Source organism: Monodelphis domestica, chromosome 2 (assembly GCF_027887165.1).
Source record: "Monodelphis domestica isolate mMonDom1 chromosome 2, mMonDom1.pri, whole genome shotgun sequence".
Lineage (NCBI taxonomy): Eukaryota > Metazoa > Chordata > Mammalia > Didelphimorphia > Didelphidae > Monodelphis > Monodelphis domestica.
In genome coordinates this window covers 136,002,725-136,024,663 of record NC_077228.1, presented here as the reverse complement: position 1 = coordinate 136,024,663, position 21,939 = coordinate 136,002,725, and the positions used below count along the sequence as shown (strand labels likewise).

The 21,939-nt window shown below is 34.5% G+C and overlaps 1 protein-coding gene across 3 annotated transcripts in view; it reads left to right on the top strand.

Moving 5' to 3' along the window:
* LBR (lamin B receptor) overlaps positions 1–19,676 on the top strand; it is a 38,724-nt gene extending 19,048 nt beyond the window's left edge. For all 3 annotated transcript variants that reach the window (XM_007481481.3, XM_016430200.2, XM_056816001.1), the window contains exons 6-14: positions 2,348–2,544; positions 5,354–5,408; positions 8,362–8,553; positions 9,355–9,458; positions 10,078–10,203; positions 13,362–13,530; positions 15,089–15,169; positions 15,279–15,401; positions 17,453–19,676. In XM_007481481.3, coding sequence (XP_007481543.1) covers positions 2,348–2,544; positions 5,354–5,408; positions 8,362–8,553; positions 9,355–9,458; positions 10,078–10,203; positions 13,362–13,530; positions 15,089–15,169; positions 15,279–15,401; positions 17,453–17,613 — 1,208 coding nt within the window. In that variant the 3' untranslated portion in view covers positions 17,614–19,676. The remainder of the gene's footprint in view (positions 1–2,347; positions 2,545–5,353; positions 5,409–8,361; positions 8,554–9,354; positions 9,459–10,077; positions 10,204–13,361; positions 13,531–15,088; positions 15,170–15,278; positions 15,402–17,452) is intronic.
* The last annotated feature ends 2,263 nt before the right edge of the window (positions 19,677–21,939 follow it).

Here is a 21,939-nt window from a genome sequence, read left to right as displayed (position 1 = left end):
CTTCATAGTGTAAGATTTTTTTTTTCACACAAAACACTTTCATATTGGTCATTGTTGTAAGAGCAAATTCATACATAACCCCAAACCCAAAATAGAACAAAAAATACACTGATGTGAAAGACAACTCCAACAGTGGCTTGTCCCAAATCATTGCATTTCTGAGAGTAGCCAAATTTTCAGAGATCATCATTGTCCAATATTGCTATTATTGTGTACAGTGTTCTCCCAGTTGTGCTTGTTTCACTCTCTATCAGTTCCTGCAGATCTTTCCAGCTTTTTCTGAAATTATCTTGCTTATCATTTATTATGGCACAATAATGATCCATTACCAACATGTACCCCAGTTTGTTCAGCCATTCCCCAATTGTTGGATATCTTTCTACAATTTCTAATTTCCAATTCCTTGTCACCACAAAAATAGCAGTTATAAATATTTTTGTGCAAGTAGATCCTTTCCCCTTTTTTATCTTTGGGATATAGACCCAGTAGTGGCATTACTGGATCAGCGTGTATGCACAGTTTTTATAGCCCTTTGGGTATAGTTCCAAGTTGCTTTCCAGAATGGTTGGATCAGTTCACAACTCCACCAATAATGCATTAGTGTCCTAATTTTGCCACATTGCCTCTATCATTTACTACTTTCCTTTACTGCCATATTGACCAATCTGATAGAGGTGAGATGGTACCACGGTGTTGTTTTAATTTGCATTTCTCTAATCAAGAGTGATTGATAACATTTTTTATATGATTATTGATGATTGATTTCTTTGCCTGAAAATTGCTTGTTCCTATCTTTTGACTATGTGTCAATTGGGGATGTAAAATTTCTTTGTGATAGCATTGTATCATTTGGGTTGTCCATTTTCGATGTCTCATTTATGATACATGATTGACTTCCTTCTTTCTCTTTTGTAAATGCAAATAAAAGAAAGGCAGAGCTTATCTAAATGGAATGAGCAGGAAGGTATTTCCCTAAGGGAAAAATGATTTGAGAAATATTGTAGCAGCTGGAACTGTGAGTTTTTGGCTAGAAAGAAGGGTTCTTATTTAGGGAGAGTAGGATAAAAGATTGGAGAAGATAGATAGGACCCAGATTTCAGGGAGTGGTTAAATAAATGAGGTTCGGATTATGACTGCAGGCATTGAGGTTAGTGAAGTTTTTGAGCAAGAAAGCTAATGTGTGCAAATCATTGTCTAATGATAAATCTGATATTGTTGTGAAGCATAGATTAGGAGTGTGGGAGTGGGAAAGAAACTTACTTGAGTTAAGTAGACAAACTGGCTTTATTGAAATACCCAAAGTTGCGATTTTAGAGGAAGAAGTGGTAGATGGTATCTGTGATTGTAAAATCAGAGGGTGATAATATATTTACTTTAGAAGGTTTTTGTGAGGATAAAATGAGAGAAAAGAAACAATATAAAGTATTTTAAAATATAGGTAGAAATGATGGCATTTTGTGAGTTGATAATGAATTTGTTGATTGAACAATAAAGAATTCTCTAAAATTTAATTATTTTGATTTTAGGGTTAAAAATCTTATTCTTTAATAAAATTATTCAGGACTCGCTTTTCTTGTCTGTTTCCTATTGATCTTGTTTTCTTCTATGAATTAAAAAATGCTTTTAATAACCTTTTTTCTTTTTTTATTTTGATAATTCAATTGCTAGACTTCCTTTTCCCTATCTGTCTCTCCTTCCTACTCTGTTCCACTGAAAGAAAGAAAAACAAAATCCAAAACATATCCATATCATCAAGACATCTTTAAAATCATGATTAGTTATTAAAGTAATTATTTGTTATTTTCATGCCTGCTTTCTCTCCTTCCCCACCCCCACCCCCAGTTGGAGAAAGGAAAAACAAAACCCTGTTTCAAACATGTATAGACAAAATGAATTCTCTAACTATCCATTTCTGTTTGTGTGTATCTATGTATATATTTTTTTCCTAGTCTGCTTTCTGAAACCATCTTTATCAAGAAGTAGGTTGCATAGTTCATAGTAAGTGCTCTGGAAATTTGATTGTTTATTGTGTTGACCAATATTCCTAAGTCTCTCAAAATTGTCTAAACAAAATTTCTTTAATAAACTGTTTTCCCCTAGTTTTTGTCATTTTCTCTCTCTATTAGTTCATAGAAGTCTTCATTTTTTCTTGAAACTGTTCCCTTCATGTCATTTCTTACAGCACAGGAGTGTTAACATGCCATTATTTGTCCAGCCAATCTCAGTTGATAGATACTCCCTTAATTTCCAGTTCTTTGCCACCACAAAAAGAACTGCTATAAATAATTTTATACATATAGGTCTTTGTTAATCACAATTTAATTCTCAAATACTAATTGTTTTACAGGAGCTTTTTCCATTATGATTGGTCTGCCGGTTATGCTTTTTATGTTATTGTTGATGTGTAAACAGAAAGATCCCAGTTTTGTGAATCTTCCTCCTCCATTGCCATCTTTGGCTAGTTTATGGGAAACCAGAGTATTTGGAGTTTGTCTGCTTTGGTTTTTTCTTCAAGCCCTCTTCCATCTACTGCCAATTGGAAAGGTAAGTTTTTATTTGTTATGCATGATGGTATAAGATGTTTTTCATTTTTGCCCATGTAAAATATAAATTCAATGATCCTGGATTTTAAAAAATCTACATATTTAATTTTTTGTATTCTCCATAGAGCCTATGTTCCTTGCTTTGCACATAGTAGGTGCTCAAAAAACGCAACCCTTCAATGCTTTATGTTTTAAAGTCTCTTCTTTGCATTGTTATATAACACTTCAGACTTAAGCTGTTCTACTTAAGTTTCTTACATAACTTTTAATATGAATTTAAGCTGAATGATAGGGAAGTTGGATACAAAATAAAATTCCTTTCACTTGTATTACCTCATGTTTCAGATTAAGATTGTATTAAAAATGGAGATAGTTGGGTGCAGCTGGGTGGCTCAGTGGATGGAGAGCCAGGCTTATAGATGGGGTTCTAGGTTCAGATCTGGCCTCAGATACTTCCTAGCTGGGTGACCCTGGGCAAGTCACTTAACCCCCATTGCCTAGCCTTTATCACTCTTCTGCCTTAGAATCAATGTTGAATCTAAGACAGAAGGTAAGGGTTAAAAAAATGGAGATAGTTTAAGGAACTTCAGTAGACTTTGGACATCATATTTTGTCATAGAGGCTATCAATTTCCACTTTCCCTTCTTCTGATAATTGTTGAGATTGTTGAACATTTAATAGTATTTGGAATTAAATATATATGCAATGTGAGAATGCTTACTAAAACAAGTGATTTAAAGGTCTTATTCTTGGGCTTCCAAGTTTGCCAGCTGCCTATATATAAACTTAGAAGATTAGGTTTAGTTTTATTATAGAGGGAAGTATCATTGGAGAGAGAGTAGCACTTAGCAAATAAATTGGAGACTCACTAGAACACTCAATTTATTTTGAAATTCAGTATACATTAGAAAGTAGGTTTGTCTTAGAATTTGTTTCATGGAGTTTAGTTTCTGAAAGTAACAACAAAAATGTATGATATTGATTCTTAATATTTTGACAGTGAGATTACAGTATATAGTAAAATATTACTAATTCACTTTAACTGAGGGGAAATATTAGTTGGGATTACAGTATATTTATTAAGAAAAGTTTTCTTTTAATGTTATGTATGGTAGCACAGGTAGCACAGACTAAAGACCAGGAAAGAATTGTCAGACTATTTTAATGAGTAGGTAAATTTTATTTGACAATACCATGAAGACACTGCTAAGCTGGGGATTCTTAAGTAGGTTAAATAAGTTTGCATTTATTCCCCTGTTCCTTTTTTTTTTTTTAACCCTTACCTTCCATCTTAGAATAAATATTGTGTATTGGTTCCAATGTAAAAGAGTGGTAAGGGCTAGGCAGTGGGGGTCAAGTGACTTGCTCAGGATCACACAACTAGGAAGTGTCTAAGATCAGATTTGAACCCAGGACCTCCTCTCTTTGGGCCTTGCTCTCAATCTACTGAGTCACCCAGCTGCGTCCCCTCTGGCGTGTCCCCCCTGGTGCGCCCCACCCTCCTCAGTTCCTTTTTATAGTCAGTCATCTGGTCAGTGCTTTAGCATTTATTAAGTGCCTACTACATGTGAAGCTGAAGTGAAGTCCTGGGGAGACAAAGCGGCGTAATATAGTCCCTGCTTTCAGGGAGCTCACAGTCTAATGGGAGAGAAAACATGCAAATAGGTATAGATTGAGAAGGTAAATTAGGCCTGGTAGGTCAGATTGAGTTCTGAAATAGTGGAGTTTGAATTAAGAAATGGAATAGCTATTCTCAGGAGTAACATTTGACTTTAATTGGGAAAATGTTTCATTTGTTCAAGTAGTATTTATTGAATGCCTACTGTATGTATAATTAAGTATTGTAGGCTGTGGTATACAAAGAAAGTAGCTGGTCCTGAGGAGATAATCTATGCATTTGACTTCCTATAAAAATAGTGCCATATAAGTATAATGAGTACCACAATAAGAGTTCTGTACAATGACTTAGACTGTATTTAGAAGAGAATAAGAAGTGAGAGCTGGAGTCGTGTAGAAGCCACTGGAAGATCCAGTTCTGGAAGAAGGGGTTCCTACAGGTCATTTTGTATAACACTCATAATTTTAGAGGTGAGGAAAATGAGACCCTTTTAGGTCAAGTGACTTATTTAGGGTAAATAGTAAATTGTGGAGCAAGATTTGAATTTGGGTCCTATCCCCTCCCCCCCAATTTAATGCTCTTTTCATTGTACTATGAGTAATCTGGAAAGGCTTAATGGGTGAGATGAAGTATTTGAATTTTGGTTGAAAAGAATGGGTCTACTGTGTACTTGAATATCAATTAGAGAAGTTTGTTTTTTATTGTCTGTAAGTTTGAGAGCCATTAAAGATTTTTGAGTATGGAAGTAACAAGGTGAAGGTGGTGCTAATTTGGGAAAATTAGTCCGGTAATGGTGTGCAGAGTAGAAGAGACTGGAGGCAGAAATAAATCATTTAGGGAGGCTCTTGCAGTAGTCTATAGTAACAAAGGCTAGGACTACAAAGGTAGTCAGGTAATTGGGAAAGAAAATAGGAGATGATTGGGAAAGGCATTTTGGAGTAAGAATCAATAGGACTAGTTGGATATAGTGGTGAAGAAAAGGGATGAGGTAAAAAAAAACCCAACTTATTAAAAAAAAAGCCTTTGCGGGAGGGGGATGATGGGGAGTAGTGTTAAAAATAAAGACATAAAGAAAGTGAAGGATTTTGTAAAAGTGGGTTTGAGGCAGGTTTGATGAGGGTTATTATGATTACCTTGGATTTTAGGTGATTGTTGTGCATGCTTTTAATAATTTTTTTTTCTTTCTCCTAAGGTAGTAGAAGGAACACCTCTTTATAGTGGAAGAAGACTGAAGTATAGATTAAATGGTAATTTTTGTTGAATTAATACAGTTGTAATTTAGAGTCCTCTACTCTGTAGGTGGGTTAGTTTAATAATATGGCACATGAAATGTTTTTAAGTATGTCGTTTTAGAGGAAACTATTTACTCACCTCACATCTGAAATTAAATACTTCTAGAATTGTATTGTTTAGATATGATATTACTTACTTATTTTTGTCCTAACAATAATTAACAAATTATATCCTTATTGCCTACAAAAGTTATGAGGTTTTCCCCCACTTTCTCTGGATGCTTGGTTTTGTTAGTATAGGCAGTTCTTCCATGGATGCAGACTCTCCATGTCTTAGAAATGGGCTTCATGACTTTCTTTGGCCAAACAATTAATTGCTTAATGGCAGTCTTATGATGATCAATCTTTCCACATTTAGTTGGTTGGTTCTGAAGGATGTGATCAGATTTATCCTTCGAGCCTTTTCTGACTCCTGGGTCCACCATAGTGCTTTCCTTCTGTCTTTGTTTATAAGAGCCCAGGACAACGAAGTCCATAAATAGTAATGGAAGTGGGACTTTATGCCTACATACTAGTTGTCATAAAATCTCAACATAAATCATCTTTCCCTCCAGTTCTTCATAACACTATATTCGCTTTCCCCCTGACTTTAGTAATTTGTGTGTAAGTGAATTGTTTATCCCCTCTCTCTTCCAACACCTGGTAAAGCCCTTTGAGGGAATTAGATATTTATAGCATGTGCCCCTAGTATATAATGAACATAGTTGAATTATAGGATAATAGCTTTGGAGCTGAAAGATACCTTAGAAGTCAACTAATTCAATGCCATTATAGAGAAGGATATTCTTAACTTGACCAAGGTCACTCAGGTAACAAGTAGGGCCAGAATTTAGACCTAGGTCTTTTGCATATCTAACACCCTTAGTGGGTTCTTAAGTTATCAGATTCATTTCAACAAAACATGTGATTATACCATGTAAATGGATGAGAAAGTTGTCTTGTTAATTGGTTTGGGTCTTCTGTGTATAGAAATTTCCTTATGCCAAATGAGTACCTAAGTCCCACTGTAGTTTTGGTTAATAAGTATTTGAGAGTATTTTAGTTTGTTCATAAATATACCTTTTATATACATGTATGTGTGTATACACACAAACACGTGTTTATATTTGTTCTCATCGTTTTTCCTAGACTATATGTACTTTTCCCCCTTGCTTGATAATTACATTATATAAATGTAATTTATGATATTTTATCAATTTTAAAATACATTTATAATCACTCATTCAACTAATCTTTGTTGAACATCTGCTATGTATATATGAAAAAAGAAAAAGAAATGTAATGTGCTTTTGCTCTCCAAGACCTTACAACCCCAAATTCTTTATCACTATAATCCTTGGTATAATATTGAGTACTCAAAATTGGGTTTAATTTGATTAGGATACTTTCTTCATTACAAAACTATGTATGTCTGCCTGTTTTTGGAAAATTGTTACATTGCATTGTTTTAGTTTTTGCCACCAGGTCTCTTAACATAAATAATTTTATAATTTTCTCTCTGAGTGCCAATTTTTGTTTTTCTAAGCAGTCTCTTTTTTTTTCTTTATTCTCAAAGGTTGGGCAAAGTACTAAGGCTTGGGAGATCTGAGAAACATTACATTAGATTAATACTTTCATTGTTTTGTCTATTCAGTGAGTAAAATACATGTTAATAGGATCATATTATGAATTAATGTCCAAGGGGAAGCTAGGTGGTTCAGTGGATAGAGAGCCAGGCTTAGAGATGGAAGGTTCTGTGTTAAAATATGCCCCAGACACTTCCTGGCTGTGTGACCCTTTCCTCTCTTCTGTCTTGGAAGCAATATTAACTATTGATTCTTAGACTGAAGGTAAAGGTTAAAAAATTAATGACTAAAGAATTCAGCAATCAATTATATGCATATTTAATTTTGTATAGTCATTTATTTTTAACTCACCCAGCAACTATGTTTTACCTATCATTTTATTAGGTATCATGTAATAAAGATTGGGCAAAGTATAGCAAATAGAACTAAAAAGTCTACTCTGTGTTATTTACCCAAACCCTATTTGAGAGCAGACTAGATTTTAAAAATAGACTCAGTAAGGTTGATACTTACTGCTGCTTCAAGATGCATTTTTTACAAAAGCAGTTAACATAGAATTCCTTAAAATATTATCTCCCCCCCCAGAAGTTGCTTTCACCATCATTATGTATTATATACTGTGCTCAGTCTTGGGAATACAAATGTGAAAGAGAAATAAATAATCCCTGGCCTTAAGGAACTTCTATTCTTATGGGAGAGAGAGCACACATAACCATTAGGTTAATGAAGGGTGACATCACAGAGGTTGATAAGTGCATCCATGGGATAATCAAATTATATGCCCTTTCAGGAGCAATGGTAGTATTGATTTAATTGCTCTTCCTAGAGCAATAGGTGAAAAGAAGGGACTAGAATTGTGGGAGATGTAGCCAGCTGCATGGTGGGATAATGGTCATATTAGTTATAGATGGCAAGATTCAAAGTATCCTTAAGACTATCTCATGGTTATGGGAATTTGGTATTTAGAATCTTATACGAACTTCTCTTACGCTTCTCAACTCTTAACTTTTGCTCTGAAAAGTAGTAGCTTTACCTAAAGATTATGATTATCAGTTCAAATTTTAAAGGTTTTAGGTATCTATTGATAAAAAATATTAATTTGATTCTTATTTGTCTTTCTAAAAGAGCAAATTACTCCCAGCTTTTCAACATAGTTGATATAGTGTTAATATTCTTAAGTGTTTTCAAGTAATCATGGTTTGTGTATTCTTAGAAAGCCTTTCTATTAACTATACTTAGTCTAAATAGTGAAGATGAAGACATTTTAAAATATTTGTGCCTGCAGTACCTTACATAACTGTCTTCTTGTTTAATTGTTAACTGCCTACTTTTTTTTTTTTAAGGATTCTATGCTTTTATCCTGACATCTGTAGTCATTGGAACATCTTTGTACTGGGGTATAGAGCTCTATTATGTGTATGACCACTTTCTTCAGTTTGCAGTTGCAGCTACAGTTTTTTCTGTAGCCTTGAGCATTTATCTCTATGTGCGGTCCTTGAAAGCATCCAACAATGAGCTCTCTCCAGGAAAATCAGGTGAGCATGCTTTAAAAACATTTTTTTCTTTTAGAATATGGCTTCATGTGGAATTTTGTGAACTTTATACCTTGATACAAGTACTTATTTTCAAATACTTAGGAGGTTGGGCTTTTCTGAAATGAGAAGATGGGGAAAAATTTTAAGAAAGAATGGAATTAATTTCTTGATAGCTTAAGTGTTTATTGCCATTGCACCATTTTTAATAATTTGTTTATAGGGTCCTAGGATTTAGAGTAACCTATGTTTTCATAGGTCATTTGAAGGAATTCATAAATGACTTGCCTAAAATTATACCAAGTATTGTTTCTCAGCCTTTTGGCTAAGATCAAGTGTAGAATTATACCAAGTAGAAGGTTAGAATTTGGCATTCAGATTCCAAGTGAACTTTCTATTATACTAATTACCTACTTTTGGCTAAGGAGCAGTGTCATTTATGAATAATTTTATTTTAAATCCTGATTCAGTGAATAGTTTTTCTTTTTAAAAAAAGAGATAGAGAAGACTCTATCTAGTGTTAATAGGAATTTTATTAGAAAACTATTGGTTTGCAGTTTCCAATTTTTTAAATATCTGGGAAATCTTGTTTCTCTTTCTAAAATCCTAATTCTTATAGATTCATTAGAGTTCAACCAGTGCTTTTCTCATGCCTCAATTCTTTGCATATGCATCCTTTTCAGATGTATTAAAAAATCACCTTCACACACAAAAAAGAAATAACTTCAAATTACAAAATGCTGAAAATTTAAAGCCTCACTATTGGGCTGAAATGATTTTGGAAAAATACTTTTTCTTTTGCAGGAAATATCATCTATGATTTCTTTATTGGCCGTGAATTAAATCCACGAATTGGACATTTTGACCTCAAATACTTCTGTGAATTGCGTCCAGGATTGATTGGTTGGGTTAGTCCTTTCTTAAATTCAGTAATATGGATGATCAAGTTCTATATTAACGTTTAAAAAAAGAAACAAAAACCTAAATACCTGATGCTTTATTTTTAACTCTAATTATAAGGTGTTCATAAATTTAGTCATGCAAAATTAGGTGATTGATGTTAAGAGACTACACGTGGAAACCAGTATTTTAAGATACTCTGCCCTTCCATGGTGTGTATGTTATTAAGGAGATTTACAAATTTTCTTTATGCTTTTTATCATCCATATTTTCATTTCAATATAAAAGTCTTCTAAAAAAGTTTCCTTTTGAAGCCTCATCCTTGCACAGAGATAACTATGGTTTCCTAAGTGCTATGTGTTTGGAAGATAAGCTGTGCTAGACCCTATTCTATTGGATTGTAAAGGTTCAGGCTTAAACCCTGATGTATACTTTGTTTCCATTATCAGAAGACCAGCCTTTTTAAATTTGGGAATGTCCACCATCCTATTGGTTACAGGATGATGTGGGCATATCAATTCTCAATGACTATTTACCAAGTCAAGGTTGTGATTTGCATGGTGTGTTGAAGAGAGAGCATGTTTAACTGGATTCATTTATACTTTTTATCCACACTTCTTCTTTTAGGTTGTTATTAATTTAATAATGCTTTTGGCAGAGATGAAGGTCCAAGGTCGTGACACCCCGTCTTTAGCAATGATATTGGTTAACAGTTTCCAGCTTTTATATGTTGTGGATGCTCTTTGGCATGAGGTAATTATTCCAATATGAGAATTTAAGACTCTTAATAGTTCTGAATACGACACCAAAATTATCTGTGGTTTGTTTTTAATCTTTGTTAATGTGTGCTTCTCTCATGTCCACTCTTGCTCTCCCAGCCTACTGCTACTCTTCTAGGTTTATCCATGAATCCATATGTTGTCACTCTCAATTTTTCTAGCTGTCAGGAAGCCTCTCCCCCTAGATGGTGTGCCCGCATATACTTGTATGTAGTCTCTGGCCATCCATACCCAAGACTCTGAAATAGGGATAAAGAAGAAGATGGGTCTTGCATGAATGGCCCTGCCATTCCTCTCCCTGTGGAGCTGGTGCTGGGCGCCTTGTTTCCCTTCCTTCGTCAGATCCAAGGAGTTGATGTTCTCTATGGTATTAACACACCTTCGCACAAACTCTGAGCTGTCCCAGAGTGCACTGCTCTGAGACTGCCTTCTTTCAGGTGTTTTAGGGATACTACCACCACATATTGCTTCCATTTCCCCACTCTGTTGAGTCTTTTTAAAAACAATTAATTAATAATATTTTTCCATGGTTACATGATTCATTCCCCCACCCTACCCCCCAAGCTGACAAGCAATTCCACTGGGTTATACATGTATCATTGCTCAAAACCTTTTCCCATGTTATTCATATTTGCTGTAGAGTGATCTTTTAAAGCCACAATCTCCAATCATTTCCCCATCAAACCACATGATTGTCCCTATGTTTTTCTTCTGTTTCTGCTCCCACAGTTCTTTCTCTGGATGTGGATAGCTTCTTTCTCATAAGTCCCTCAGAATTGTCCTGGATCATTGCATTGCTGTTAGTAGAGAAGTCCATTACATTCAATTGTACCACAGTGTATCAGTCTCTGTGTATAATGTTCTCCTTGTTCTGCTCCTTTCACTCTGCATCAATTCCTGGAAGTCATTCCAGTTCACATGGAATTCCTCCAGTTCATTATTCCTTTGAGCACAATAGTATTCCATCACCAACAGATATTATAATTTGTTTAGCCATTCCCCAATTGAGGGACAACCCCTCATTTTCCAGTTTTTTGCCACCACAATGAGTGTAACTATAAATATTTTTGTACACGTATTTTTCCTTATTATCTCTTTGAGGTACAAACCCAGAAGTGGTATGACTGGATCAAAGGGCAGACAGTCTTTTAGCGCCCTTTGGGCATAGTTCCACATTGCCTTCCAGAATGGTCAGATCAATTCACAACTCCATCAGCAATGCATTAATGTCCCGATTTTACCACATCCCCTTCAATATTCATTACTTTCCATAGCTGTCATGTTAGCCAATCTGCTAGGTGTGAGGTGATACCTCAGTTGTTTTGATTTACATTTCTCTAACTATGAGAGATTTAGAACACTTTTTCATGTGCTTATTGATAGTTTTGATTTCTTTATCTGAAAACTGCCTATTCATGTTCCTTGTGCATTTCTCAATTGGGAAATGGCTTGATTTTTTGTACAATTTACTTAGCATCTTATAAATTTGAGAAATTAGGCCTTTGTCAGAGGTTTTTGTTATAAAGATTTTTTCCCCAATTTGTTACTTCCCTTCTAATTTTGTTTGCATGAATCCTTTTTAATTTAATGTAATCAAAATTATTCACTTTATGTTTTGTAATATTCTTTACTTCTTGCTTGGTCTTAAATTCTCTCCTTTCCCACAGATCTGACAGGTATACTATTCTATGTTCACCTAATTTATTTATGATTTCACTCTTTACATTTAAGTCATTTACCTATTCTCTCTGTTGAATCTGACCTAGATGCTTTCTACCAGGTTTCTCCTTTTGTGTTCCTAATGTTCTTGAATGGATGTCTGCTTCATATACAGTGCATTTCCCTTCTCCCCCCATTACCTATTCTTTTCCTTTTGACTGAAATGGACTGTAGTTATTATCAGTTCCAACCCCCTCATTTTATAGATGAAGATACCTGAGGCCAAGGAAAGTTATGGCTGATACAGGGGCATTCAGCTTCAGAGGACTTGCTCCCAGGTCCACTGACTCCAGAGACCCTGTTCTTTATACTACTTCAGGTTTGGACTAGATGGAGGGAAGGGAAAGATTCGCATTTAAGTGTTTATTGTGTTGTAAGCTCTGTTCTAAGCATTTTTTACAAATATTATCTTATTTGATCCTCACAATAACCCTGCAAGGTAGGTGCTCATATTATTCTTATTTTATAGTTGAGAAAAGTGAGGCAAATGTTAAGTGACTTGTCCAAGGTTGCATAGCTAGTAAGTGTCTGAAGCTAGATTTAAACTGAGTTCTTCCTGACTCCAAGCCCAACTCATTATCCACTGCACCACTTGATGAGGCTGCTGTGAGGCTTCTTTCAACTCAGAATTTCATAATTCTGGGTAATGTGTAGGTTCTTAATTTTATACTAAGTGGCCTCAAGCTGTATACTTTTTGTGTTCTTTTTTCTCCTTTTTATCTTTCTCTCCTACTTGGAAGGCTGTAAATATCTCTTTGAAGAAGCTAGGTGGTACAGTGGATGGAACATTGGGCCTGGAGTCAGGAAGACCTGAGTTCAAATACCCCCTCATAAACTTGTTAGCTGTGGGTGATCCTGGGCAAATCACTCCTGACTCTTATTTGCCTTAGCTGTAAAATAGGAATAATAAGAGTACCTATCTGCTAGGATTGTGAGGATAAGATGAGATGTTTGTAATTATGCACTTAGCATAGTTCCTAGCACCTTCTTAATAAGCATGCAGACACATGAGAAGATGTGTATAAGGCAAAGTTCCTGACTTGAAAGAATGAGTCTCTGGATGGGGAGGGAGATGAGACTAAAAAGAATGTTTAAAATTACATCTAGAAAGGAGTAATAGGCTCTGAATAATGATTTGTAGAACTCACAGTTCAAGTTCAGGGCTTTAGTGTGACATCTTTTTGCCTTTTTCCTGGTTGTTGGTTGTTTCACATAATTGGAATTGGATGATAAATCGCTATAATTTTTAAATCAAAAGGTGGCTATGACTTCTTAACTGACATCTTCCTATTTTAATGTTTACTCACTTGAATACTATCATTAATTTTAATTTTATGAGAGCTTAATTGTCAGGCCTTGATTTCGGAGGTAAAGTTTTGTTCAGTTATATCTTTTTCCCTACTGTATTTTTAGGAGGCTTTGCTGACAACAATGGACATTATGCATGATGGATTTGGGTTCATGTTGGCATTTGGAGATTTGGTATGGGTGCCATTTGTTTATAGTCTACAAGCCTTTTATTTAGTCAGTCATCCTAATGAAGTTTCTTGGCTTTTTGCATCCGTGATTATTGCTTTGAAACGTAAGTCATAATTTTACTTGTTCAATGCTCATTATTATGCATAGAGTTCATTACACTCCCATATGTCTGTTTATTGCATGTCAGTTATTGAAAATGCTCATGGTTCATGGCAGAAACAGCTTTTAAAAAAATTAAACCCTTACCTTTTGTCTTAGAATTGATACTAAGTATTGGTGTCAAGGCAGGTAAGGACTAGGCAAAGGGGGTTAAGTGTCTGAGGCCAGATTTGAACCCAGGACCTTCTTTTTCCAGGTCTATCTACTGAGTCACTCAGCTATCCCCACAAGTGCTTCTGAGAAGTGTATTAATTGCCAGTTCAGCATTTATTTGCAAATACTTTTTTATACCTGCTATGTACAAACTGTAGGAGATAATAGAATCAAGAAAGATCCTCAAGATTATATTCTAGTAAGAAACTCAAGACATATTCATAAATGCCTTTTTTCCTAGCACAAGGCTATATATGAGCAATTTGTAAGTCAAAGGAAGACCAGAAGCACAGAGGGAGGAGGAGGATCAAAGAAGATTTATAGAAAGTTGGTATTTAACTAGGTCTTGAAATATGGAATTCTATAGTTAGGAAGGAGGGGAAAGTCATATTCAATGGAGGCAGCCCAGCTCCATGGGTGGGGAGCTTGCTCCTAGCTCTTACTGCCTTTGTGACTAGAGCAAGTCATGTGGGAGCAGCAATGGCAGTTGCCTTTGGGCTGTCACTTTCCACGTTTTCTAAACATTTTCTCATGATCCTGAAGGTGTTGGTTTTGATTTTACAGATGAGGAAACTGAGACTCAGAGGATAAGTTATTTGCCAGTGATCACACAGTTAAGCACTAAAAGTACAGTATGAACCCTGTCCTAACTGATTCTAAGTCCAAAATCCTACCCCTATACCTTTGCTATACCTCTCTAATCTTCAGTTTCCTCATCAAAAAATGGGGTTAAAGAATACCTACCATACAGGCTCAAATACCTACCATCTGAGGCTCAAACGATGACAATAATATAGTTGTTTGCAAACCTATTTAAACTAGTAAACCTACTATTTAAACATCAGTTGCTAATAACTATAATGTCATCTTTTCATCAAAGGACAGCATGCATAAAAGATGGTTAGAAAGTACAGGCGTGTTTAGGGAATATAGGGAAATATCCAGCTCTAGATTATTGGTTGATTATTCAGACATTTTACTTTGTGATTATTTTAGTTACTAAATGGAGCAATAATGACACTTTATAGTTTACAAAACTGTAAATAACTGCATAATTATTAGATTTTATTATTTTCCCATTGAGTTATCTTAAAGAGGTAGGATTAGTAAAAATTAAAGTTCAAATTCAGATCTTGGTTGTGCTGATTGCTAATGAGCAGCTCTGATACTTCCTATTTGTTTAAATTCTATTTTGTATAATTTTGATATCTCCTTTCAATCCTTGATCCCAGGGGTTTAATAAATATTGACATAACTAAGGAAAATGTGGCAACAGTAAATTTCTGAAAACTACTAGAGTTCATTAAGTCATTTAAAATAGAATATTTCTTTTTATTTTTAAATTTTAGTTTCAGGATACATAATATTCCGTTGTGCAAACTCTCAGAAAAATGCATTTCGGAAAAATCCCAACGATCCCCGTTTGGCACGTAAGTTGTAATATTATAAATTATTGTATAAAAGAATTCTTTATATGAACTAAAATTGCATGTGCTTATATACTTGATTATATAAATTGTGTAATATCTCTGTTCACAGATCTAAAAGTTATTCATACTTCAAGTGGAAAGAATCTTCTAGTATCTGGCTGGTGGGGCTTTGTTCGACATCCCAACTACTTGGGTGATCTCATTATGGCTCTGTCTTGGTCTCTACCATGTGGTAAGATACTGATATTTAAGTACTTGTTGTAATGGAAGTCATTATTGAGTGTTTTAGCAGCAGAATGAAAGATCAGGCCATGTGAATTTGAATCCAATGTAATAGTGTTTCATTTTTGTCTTATATAGGGTAAGGGTTATACGGGTTCAGTGTCTCAGACTGCTCCTGCTTTGCCCTTTGGAAGAAACCATATATGCTGATATCTAACATACTTGAGTGTTTTGGAGGAGCTGGAAAATTTTCCAAAAATGTTAAATATTTAACTTGTTGATTTGGTCATCATTAAGAATAATTATACACATTGTAGCTAGCAGTGATTCCTTTTTAGGGACTATGGAAGTGCATGGTGTCTTTTGCAATTGTAACCCAAATTGCTTTCCAAAAAATGGCCCCTCATATTCTTGTCTTAAGTGATTTTTGTGCCAAGGAAACTAGATAATCCCAAGTACATCTTAATTTTATCCCTAGTACTAAGTAGACTTTGCCTTAAAATGTAAATGTTCATGATTTGGGGGGGCAGCTGGGTAGCTCAGTGGATTGAGAGTCAGGCCTAGAGACGGGAGGTCCTCGGTTCAAATCTGGCCTCAGCCACTTCCTAGCTGTGTGACCCTGGGCAAGTCACTTAACCCCCATTGCCTAGCCCTTATCACTCTTCTGCCTTGGAGCCAATACACAGTATTGACTCCAAAACAGAAGGTAAGGGTTTAAAAAAAATGTTCATGATTTGGGGGTGTGGAGGGGAAAGACGGGAGTCTTACTGAGTTCTAAATATTAGAGCTATATATATGGATTTTATTTGCAGTGTGCAATGTGGCTGTCACCAAGTAACAGTTTGTAATGTACTGCTGCTGCTATCAATTCACAAGACCCAATAAATAACTTAGCACAAATGTAGCTGTTGTTGAGAAAATTTGTATGTTCTGTTAGGAAAGTGGAAGTTAAAGGAATGCTTTTAAAGCAACTCTTTAAAAATTTTTTTAAATTTATTATTTACTTTTAACATTGTTTTTGAAAATTTTGAGCTCCAAATTTTCTCCCTCTCCTCCCACCCATTGTGAAAGCAAAAAATATAATATCAGTTTTACATGCAAAAAGTAAAATGGAAAAAGTATGCTGCAATCTACATTCAGACTCCATCAGTTCTTTCTCTGGAGTTGGATAGAAATCCTTGAAAAAATGTTCTTAAGTACTCATTGTTAAAGAAATTGAAATTAATTTAACTGAGGTAGTGCTTCATACCCATCAAATTGGCTTAAATTGACAACAATGGAAAATACCAGATGCTAAAAGTGCTGTGGGAAAAAATATTCTTTAAGGTACTGTTGGTTTAGCTTTGAACTGATCCAACTGTTATTTTCCAAAGCCATTGGGAAGCATGTCCAAAAAGCTGTTTAATTCTATGTATTGATTCATTGACACGACTACTATTTCTGTACTCCAAAGAAGTCAAAGAAAGAGAAAAGGGACTTCATATACGAGCAAATATTTATATAATAGCTTTTTTTTTTGTAGTTGCTAAGAATTAGAACATTAAGGAATATCCATTAATTGAAGAATAGCTGAACAAATTATGTTAATGTCGTGGTATATTATTGTGTCATAAGAAATTATGAGGGAGAAAATTTTAGAAAAACCTGGAAAGGCCTAGATGTAAACTGATAACAAGGTAAAGTGAGCAGAATCAAGAGAACAATCTTAGTAGCAGCAATATCATAAGGACAATCAATCACCCGAAAATTCTAGGAACTCTAATCAACACAGTGACCAAACACAATTCCATAGTACTCAAGATGAAACATGTTTTCCACTTTCAGTTAGAAAAGTGATATAGGCTCTTTATGGATTGAAGATAAGGATAATGTGAGAATTTGTTTTGCTTGACTATGCATATTTGTCATAGACTTTGTTTTTCCTTCCTTCCAATGGATGGAGTGGAAGAGGAAAAATTTTGGAACCAAAAATAAAACAAAAGTAAAAAAAAATTAGATAGGGGTTAATCAAGAAGAATGTCTTTATCTACTTCTTGATATTAATGCTCTGTGTTTCCACAGGTTTTAATCATATCTTACCATATATCTATGTGATTTATTTCACCATCTTGCTTATCCACCGAGAAGCTCGTGATGAACACCAGTGTGAGAAGAAATATGGTTTGGCATGGGAAAAATATTGTCAACGTGTGCCATATCGTATATTCCCATACATTTACTAAGATCTCTTGTTTTAAACTCTTAGATGCTTCTGCAGTTCTAGCTTCCTTGCAAACAAAACATACCTCTTTTTTTCCTGCTGGGTCTGTAGGTATTTTGTTCTTTGTTTTGTTTTTTGAAGAAATACATAATTAAACAACATAGTGAGTCCATAGATATATAAGAAATAAGTCTGTCAGGTCAAGTTAGGTTTGTTCATCATTATAGTGACTGAAGTTAGCCAGGATTTTTATGTAATTTGTTTTAACACACTTAAAGGAAAATAAAATCAGAGTACAGATATTTGAATTGGCTTTTAATGAAAATTTTCCTATTCTTAATATATGAAAAGAGGAGTCTTAATAGGAAATCCACCAAACAGAAATGGAACACTTGATTTTTGGATTTGGTTCCTAGCTTTTCAGATAGGCACTTCTGGTTTGATCAGTTGATTTAATTTTTTAAAAAGAAAAATGATAGTTTTTGACTTGGTTTCAGATTGTTTTTTCATGGCTAGTTATATTTTTATTTCATCAATTAGGATAGGCTTTTCATTTATTTCAATTTAAGTGAATCATTTTGAGTTTTTTGAGTTAAAATTAAAACTGATTCTATGTTCAGTGCTGGAAACCAAGGTATGAGGAAGTAGTAATTTAGTTGCAGGCCCTAGAGAAAAGAGGAAAAAGTAACAGCCAGCTTACTTAAAATTCTAAAATTACCTTTAAAATGTAAATACATAGCTTTCTTTGTGTAAAATATGGTGACTTTATGTTCTTTCTGTACAGTATTTTGGATGTGAGGTGCAGTTGCTTATTTAGGACCAGGAAATATCTTTTAACAAAAAATGTTCAGTATTTTTTAATTGTACTTTTATGAAAGTTTTATAAAGTAATGTATTGATATGAAATTAAAGTTTTTTAAACAATCTGAGTTCATTTAAATATTGTATTGGAAAATGCTATGAAAATATAGGGGTCATATTTTTAATCCAAAGGTTGTGAATTTGGCTTTGCTACCTCAATTATAGGTTCTCAGTTGCCTTTTATACTATTACAAATAAGTAAAAATAGTTTGGACATATATATTTATATATTTTTGGAATAACATCACTATTTAAACATTTTTTTACATGAACCTGTGGTTGAAAACTTGCCATTTCGGACTAATATTTTTGTATATTTTTGACTTTTGTAAATTAAAACACTGTGTTTGCTACTGTTCATTTATGCAGTTTATACTATATTTTGTGTATCCAGTAGTTAAAAATTCTACTTCATTGTTGTGATTTTATTTTAAAAATTGTTATTTTTCACCTTTTGAAGCCTCATCTGCAGATGAATTGAACATGTATAAAATGTATTTCTTATTTGATTTTATTTGAAGTGGTTTTTTTTTATGAAGCAGCATCTGCCTTAAAATCTTAAATTTAAAGGGGCTCATTATTAGTTGTCAGTGGTGGAATGGTAGCAAAGTCAGAAAATGTGAAAGTGTTTTTTCTTTTAAACTGAGATTTTTGTGTTAAAAGTTAAAATAGTTCCCAGTGTCTTAAATATGTGGCATTGTAACAAAACTCTAGTGTGCATGTTGGGGTTTTTAATTATACATTTTGTATATGAGCCATTTGGATTTGTAGTGTCTTGTACACTGCGATTTGAAGTATATGTAGTATAGCTTGTTTTAATATGATCATCATGTTTTTTCCTCTAGCACATTGTAACCTGCAGCTTTTGAATATTTCTTTTGGGAAAAATTGTAAAATTTCACTTAAAAATGTTTGTATAGTCACTGTTGTATGTAAGTAGTTTCTTTTTATTATAAACATTTTCAGTATTAAGAAGGCATGGTCTATGATATAGACCATTTGGTCTATGTTATTTTCATTAAATGAGCTTGGTGAGGGGTGGGCTGGGGAAGGGACAAATAGGCTATTTAATCTTCCTAGTGGTGAAAACCAAACAAACTTACTTTCCTACACAGTGACATGATTTCTGAGTGACTTTAGTTATATTTTTTCTTCCTTTTCATTTTGGACACAAATTTGATAAGTAGGAGTTTTTTTTTTAATAAAATTTTAAGTTGAAATAAAGTTGGAAGTAACAGTGTATTAATTTGACCACTTCTCATATCTAGAAAAATACTTAAAGTAGAAGGAACCTTAAGAGATTATTTCATTTCACCCATATAAAGAAACAAGACCAGAATTTCAAGTACAAAAATAACGATAATCGCCATGAGTCTTGAATTACTTTGAAAAAGGAAGCAGACCAAACTTGATCTTACCTCACATCCATTCTCATGCAAATCTTATGGTATTTTGTGTGTTACTCAAGTTGAGTCCGAGGGTTTTGTGTTTCTCTGTGTAACTAAGTGCCTATTGTTGAATGCCTTTTTAAGAAGCACAGTATCCTAGGTACAACAGTAAGTACCACGACTTTTAGTTTTGTTAGTGGTTGTTTGGAACGGTTTGCACTAGATGGATATTTGACAAAAGTTTGTTTCTAGCCCTGACTATATCTTCTAACTGGGGAAAGGCACCGAGCCTCTTTCTTTATAGAAAATGTGGAGGGTTTTTATCAGTTTCCATTTAAGGAAGTGGAGAGACTGAAATGTTTGTAAATATATAGCAAGTTTGTATATATGGAGTAACTTATTCCAAAAAAATTTAAAATATAAATCATTAATGCAAAATGTCTAGTGTGGATGGGACTTCCATCCTTAGGGAAAAGATGAATTGGGTTCCAAGTCTGATCACATAATGTCCAAGCACTGACCTGTATTTTTCTACTACTACAGGTACAGATCCCTGTGGTGCTTATTCTCCCTCTGCCCCTGTTACCCCATTTGGAACACTTGCATGTAGGTGCAGGCATTCAAATATTAACTTGTTTTGAATTTAGGCCCAGGGTTTGGAAGGAGGGCAAGCAATTTCCTTCATTCAAGATGCTTTAGCCTGCTGTAACTTCTTTGGTGTTAATAAAATTATAAGTTTAATAGGGGCTTTATTTTTTAAGTACACCCTGTATTTTATTTGCTATAATATAGAAAAGCTCTCAGTAAAGGAAAAAACTACTAAAACAATGCTAATTCAACAAACATCTATTAAGCACATGCACTTATTAATAAATCATCAAGGTTCTATGCTATGCATAGACTTTATTTAAAGATGAAACATTTACTTTTCTACTGGAGGCATTTGTGGATACTACATAAATACAGAGAAGTTAAATATAAGGTAATTTGAAGAAGAACAAAACCTCAGAATACAAAATAAAAAGGTTTCATGGTTAGAGGAACCTGACTGAGCCTTCCTTGAAGCTAAGAATTTTGAGAAGCATAGTTAATAAAATTCATTTCTAGGTTTATGGAAATGCCCAGAGTATTGGGTGGATCAAATGGTAGTTGTGAGTTTGAGTGGAGAATTTGAGGAGAGGAATAACGTGAAATAATGTTGGAAAGGTATTTTGGAATTAGACCACAGAAGATCTTAAAACGCTAGGCCAAAGAATTTGTTATTCAGTCCAATTATAGAAGCTGTTCAGGGTTTTTGAGTAGGGTAGTGATATGGTCAGACTTAGGATAGAACTATCCCAGAGATCCATTAACCTTGAAATCAGCCGCCAGCTTCTGCCCTCTCTTGTTGCCATAGGGCCATATTCAGGCCTCCTCCCATTTCTACTTAAACAACATCTTCAAGAGTTCCCTTTTCTCTACTCACATAACCACCACTCAGACTCTTAACACATCATACCTACTCATTCTCCCATGTCAAGTCTGTTAGATACCAAACTTGCCTGCCGCAAAGTGCAAGCCTGAACATGGCACATCTCTACTTGGGAACTCTAGGGATTCCTCTTAACCTCTAGAATGAAATAGAAAATCCGTTGTCTTTTAAAAGTCCATCACTGCTTGGCCCTCCCTTTTCCCAGTGTGGTCCCCTCTATATACCTGGCAATCCAGTGGCACTGCTCTTCTTGCCATTTCTTGCTTAAGATTAAAATTAATATCCAATGACTTTTATAAGATTTATTAATTGCTTGAAGTAGAGGAACTAAAAAGATAAAAGTAAAAGCCTGAGTAAAAGATGTTTTCCCAACTGCTTTAGTGGAAGAAGAGTGCGCAAGGGAGGGGTTACAGAAACTATCTCCAAAATGTAAGGACATAATGTGAGGACAAAAGTGGGATTCTGGGAAATGGAGTCCTGGGGTACAAAATTCTAATTACACAATCCCTCTGTGATTCCAATGGAAAACGAGCTTGTAGAAATCTCCCAGATTTACATGCCTAGTTTCCCCATGTTATCAGTATACATAACCAACTTACATCTCTAAAGATCTTTAATTAGAGGTACA